Genomic DNA, 5,240 nt, shown 5'->3' on the forward strand with positions numbered 1-5,240 from the left:
TAAACATGAATAGAATTTCAACTACAAACAGATATGAACACCATTTTCACACAAACAGATATGCAATTGGAGATCTCACACACAGTTTCACAATGCCACTAACAAACAGTTCTCAAGCATACACAATTGCCGCACGAACAAAACAGCAAACGTCCATGTCCTCAAACGCACATACACAGTTCGAACAAAACTTTCAATTACGGTTAAACATAGCAAGCGCAATCGAATCTTGAAACGCATTCATGCTGACAGGTTCATCTTCCACTTCTTCAGTCTCCGGCTGATCCTCAAATGCTTCCCGCGGCACAAAGTTCTCATCACGGTCACAACGACCAAAGTGTCTATCCTGTAATCCACTGTTCCTAACGAAATTATGCAATGCACATGCTGCCTGTATGATTTCGCTTTGCTTTTGCGGTGCATAACAAGGTATCTCCTTCAGCATCCTCCACTTCATTTTCAACACACCCAAAGACCTCTCAACAACATTCCTAAGTGAAGAGTGTGCATAGTTGAAGGTCTCTTCCATACCTTGTTGTGCTGCGGCATTCCTATACTCTTGCATATGGTACTTCGTTCCCTTGTACGGTGCTAGGTATCCAACCTGGTTGTGATACCCCGAGTCCACTAGGTAATACTTGCCTGCACCAGAAAGCATGTGTTAGTGTCCATAGCTACAAGTACCATTGGCTTATGAACTTGCAGATTTCAATTTTACCTGCTGGTGGATGTGGAAAGACATGGTTGTATGTTGTCATTGCATCATTGAAGGGTCTCATATCATGAACAGATCTGGGCCATCCACTAAGCACAAATGTAAACCTCATGTCAAAGTCACAGGCAACCATTACATTTTGTGTGATCATCCCTTTCTGACTCAAATGTTGTATGAACAGATTCTTGGGCACCACGCACGGTACATGACTTCCATCTATGGCCCCTATGCAATTACTGAAGTACGAAAAGAACCTACGGTTCCCTAGTCTAGGATGCATTGTGCTGAACTCTGGGTCCACAGGTTTAATGATGTCGGCAGCAAGCTTTACCACACTCTTTAAAACTTTGGAGAATATTCTGCTAACTGTCCCCATTGACCTCTCAAACCTGTCATCAGCTTGCCTAACTGATTGAGGTGACCAAATCATCTAAAGAAACATCCCTAGAGCCTCAATTGAGGTTGATTTGGTACTAGACTGGAGGCCATAAGATTGTACCAGCAGTGAATGCAGGCTATGAAACATATTTGGGCTCATTCTAAACATGCGGTAACAGGACTTCCTATCCCCCAACTTCCTCTCTACCCATTCCGAGCCGGTCATTTGCGGTTGCCGGTACGGTGCTCTACTCAAATGTTTTGCAGCATGCACGGCATATTCATACATACCGTCGAAGAAGGCGTCCTCATCTTCATCTTCAAACCACAGTTCCAGCAATTCGAAGAAACCATCATCCCAACTGTCATTGCTATGGCTTGAAGTTGTTGAGATCACCGCAACCTGCGAAAACAAACACAGAGAAGCATGTAATCAGCACCGGCATATAGCAGAAATTTAATTCAAATGAGGCCATTAAATGTAATGCAAATCACCTCCAAACATATAGCTGAACATGAATTCAAATCAGCCCGTGCATGCATAAATATAAACTTCCAATTTAGAAATAACACAAACCACAGACTTACTTCATAGCCCAAAGGTCAATAAAAATAGACATAGTTCATTCACACACAGACATAGTTCAAATAGACTTACTTCAATAAAATCAGACATAGTTCAAACACACACATAGTTGAAACACTGACTTAGTTCAAACACACACCACGTTGAAACACATACTAAGTTCAAACACTAATGATAATGCAAATAAGGTAAGAGGGTCTAGTTGTTGAACCTCGAGAGGTCCTCCATCATGAAGAGCCTTTCTGCAGTTGAGGACGCAAAGAACAGCCCATACGATTGTCGTTCTCCACTATGCGCATCACTCCGTGAAACAAGTGTGGTGTCGTCTCTGCACTGACACCTAACTCCGCTGCCAGGTTGTACACTTGCTTCACCCTCCTCCTGTGCTCAGTCCGGGTAGCTTCTTCCCTTTCCTCCCTTTCCTGCCACAGGGTCTTTAAGAGCTTAGTCCTGTCACTCAGAAGCTCATTGTGGCGGGTCATGTTGCTGGCCGCTTCCCTAGCTGCTGCACCTTTGGACTTTTTGCTTGGGCTGTGGGCTGTGGTGCTTGTACTTCCACTTCTTTTGCTACTGCTGGAGCGAGGGGTGCTGGGGCTGAGCGGGGTGAGGTGCTCCGCTTCCTCATCGGCGTCCTCATCATCTGAGGAGGGCACCTCAATTGGATTAGTTGCAGCAGCCACAAAGGATGTCGACCCATCAACAGCGACATGTTCGAACATTCTGTCCATGTACTCCAAGTACGAAGGGAGACCATTCCTGAACTCTCTCCAGGATTTATGGCCCTGAAAACACACACGGCAAATGAGGGGGTGACGTCTTACTTTTAGTGTACAATTAAGAGGAACAATCGATTACGTGGGTGTGTGTCTTCCACCATTCATCGTCGGTAGCAGGGGTGCCGTCTGCATTGATTCCTAAGCCCGATGCGCAGTAGCGAAGCAGATTACAAAACTGCCATTCCTGTTTGAGGTTCCTGAACTTACTAGAAAATTGTTCCGTGGTATGCAGCCTGCCTGTGGCAGCAAAGAACCTACTCCTGATGTCGTCCCACCCGGACTTGCTCATAGCACCCATTTTGCAATTGCCATTGTCTATTTGCATGCCGTAAATCTCACAGAATGTGCGGGTGTGACCTGGTGACCAATCGGCCATGTCTCTTCTAAGTTTGCGAACCCAACAGGTTTTGAAGAACACAACGGAATATAGAATGACATCTACAATGCGGTCATGTAAGGTCTGAGGAAACTAGGTTGTGCAGGTGGGGAGGAAGGATTTGTACCCGCGGTTGCGCCGGTGGGGTGGCGAAGGAGGTGTCAAAGTTGTCGCCGGCGATGGTTGGACCGGGGCCGCGGACTCGCGCACTCCGGCCCCTCTGGCCGCAGGGCCGACGACCTCCAGATCATGGCAGGACCCACCCGGCCGGCGGGGCTCCTCCTCCTTGCTCGTGTGCGCCCGTCCCTGCACCACCTCCTGCTGCAGCGACGCTGCAAGGCACCTGGATGCCGGGGACCTCCTGGCCTGAGCGGACGAAGGCAGAGTAGGCGTCCAAGTCGGGCCACGAGTTGCCGGAATTGAGGTCCATGTTGCTGAAGGCGTGGAAGGCACCACTGCTGCTGGATCCGCCAAATGGATGGGAGGCGCCGGTGAAGGCGGCTGGGGGGCCGCCTAAGGTCCACGAACTCGGCGGCGCGGGGGAATCCGCCGGTGCTCCGGCCGTGGGGAAGCCGGAGCCCACGGCGGAGGGGACATCTTGGTTGGCATCGAAGGGGCCTCGGTTGAAGCTGTCACCGTCCGAGCTAGCCATCGGCTGGATCCGGGCGGAGCAAGGCCGACAGACGGCGCTGCAAATGGGGATCGAGGGGAGCGGCGGCGGACGAAGGGAGGGCGAGCGGCGGCGATGGATAAAGGGCGGCGATGGATAAGGGGATCGAGGGGAGCGGCGGGCTAGGGTTGGCGAGAGCGGCGGGCGAGTGGATAGGGTTGGAGGGAGACGGCGATGGGTATACATCGTGGGCTGGCCACAGTGAAATTCCGTGAACAGTAACAGGCCGAAAATTTTCGCCCACCGTTTAGTTCACGAAAATGCGAACTCCGAAATTTTTTGGGCCAGGCCAAAATTTTTCGCCAACTAAACGGGCTCTTGGTCTTAAGGCCCATTTTTTTTCTTTAGTAAATTTGCCATATTCAAACCCCCTAAAAAGAGATACGGAATCTCTAATATACGATTCGTGGATCAAATCGCGGGCATCCAATAGGGCCACGTCGCCCGTTAACCTATTAGCCGTTGGATCAAGCGTTCATGCGATCCGATCCGTCCAATACGGGTCGGTTTGGAATCTCCCACCCGATTAAACGTGGCTGATTTGTCGCGAACCTTCACGAGCCGCAGCTTCTCTGCCCACTCCCTCGCCCCTGCCTGCGCATTTCAAGTTGGTCATCGCCGCCGGCCGGATCCCACACCGGAGAGCTGGCCACGGCCACGCTGGTGAGCAGCCACGACAGGTGCCGCCCCCGTCGCTTAGGCCGCGTGAGGGACGCACACCCACGACGTTCGACGAGCAGCTGCTGCCGGATTTGCCACCACCGTCACAGTTCCGCCGCGCCGATTAGCTCGCACCAGAGCAGAGAGCGCGCAGGGCCAGGAGGAAACCACATTTTATTCCTAACCCGGTCGTGGCCGTGGATCTCTCCCTGCCTCACCCCGGGATGCAAAGGAGGCAGGTAGGAGGCGGAGGCGGAGGCGTCGATGTGGGCCCAGGGAGATGGCAACGGCGGCCATTGCAGCGTCTGCATTTTATCCTTCTGTTCGTGCAAACGGGAGCTGCTCCTTCTGGCGTACTGTCGCACACAAGTCGTTTGTAGAAATGCAAGACAAGAACGCAGGCTCAGGTATTAATCTATCCACAGCATGTATTCATTTTTGAATTCAGTTAATCCAATTTCCTACAAATGGCTGGACATAAGTAAAGCAGCAATCACTAGCATTACTCATTGAAAATGACGAATATTATTATTCAATGCTATATGAATTACCATCGCTATTAATTATTTCTCATGGAAATATGTTTCTTTTGTGCTACTCAGCTTGTTGAAATGATTATTGCTCAAATTCGAGTCAAATAGCAACATTCAATTGGGTTCTCATGATCTCATGGCAACTCAGCTTCCAATTTTATTGTCGATGATTACTTGCTGTTAAATAAAAATAATTATACTTATCATTAATCTTGCCGGATACAAAGTAACCATATAATAATATTTTCTTAAGGTCGTGTAGAAAATGGCCTTAAAATTTTACAATAACTTAGCAAAAATAAATACTCTCAAGTTTCCGGTCTGCAAATATTGATCTGCTACTGTTCTGAGCTAGATATGTGTGTGTCCAAACAAGCATCAAGGCCAAACTTCTAAATGTATCCATGCATAAATAGCTATCTGAAATTTAGAAGCTACGACAAAATTATACTTATCATTAATCTTGCCGGATCAAAGTAACCATACAATAGTATTTTCTTAAGATCGTGTAGAAAATAGCCTTAACATTTTACAATAACTTAGAGA

The 5,240-nt window shown here is 48.7% G+C and overlaps 1 protein-coding gene across 6 annotated transcripts; it reads right to left on the bottom strand.

Moving 5' to 3' along the window:
* LOC120678481 (putative nuclease HARBI1) lies at positions 1–3,637 on the bottom strand. Of its 6 annotated transcripts, none has more exons than XR_005676607.1 (5): positions 2,959–3,637; positions 2,554–2,812; positions 1,891–2,461; positions 719–1,496; positions 1–642 (listed from the first exon to the last, which is right to left on the bottom strand). XR_005676607.1 is itself a non-coding variant. In XM_039959680.1 (4 exons), exons 3-4 carry the CDS (start codon positions 1,143–1,145, stop codon positions 194–196), a joined length of 876 nt encoding a protein of 291 aa, XP_039815614.1. In that variant the 5' UTR covers positions 1,146–1,496; positions 1,891–2,461; positions 2,535–2,951; the 3' UTR covers positions 35–193. The 6 variants fall into 6 exon arrangements, 4 of the variants coding, with proteins under 4 accessions (XP_039815614.1, XP_039815613.1, XP_039815612.1 ...); XR_005676606.1 differs by having other exon boundaries at positions 2,535–2,812; positions 2,959–3,636; XM_039959680.1 differs by lacking the exon at positions 2,959–3,637 and having other exon boundaries at positions 35–642; positions 2,535–2,951.
* Between the last annotated feature and the right edge of the window lie 1,603 nt (positions 3,638–5,240).

This window comes from Panicum virgatum, chromosome 6N, assembly GCF_016808335.1.
Source record: "Panicum virgatum strain AP13 chromosome 6N, P.virgatum_v5, whole genome shotgun sequence".
Lineage (NCBI taxonomy): Eukaryota > Viridiplantae > Streptophyta > Magnoliopsida > Poales > Poaceae > Panicum > Panicum virgatum.

Coding starts and splice junctions, on each gene's coding strand:
- LOC120678481 (XM_039959680.1), bottom strand. CDS start 1,145: ATGATTTGGTCACCTCAATCAGTTAGGCAAGCTGATGACAGGTTTGAG. Junction 643..718: donor CTTTCCACATCCACCAGCAG/GTAAAATTGAAA, acceptor TTTCTGGTGCAG/GCAAGTATTACCTAGTGGAC.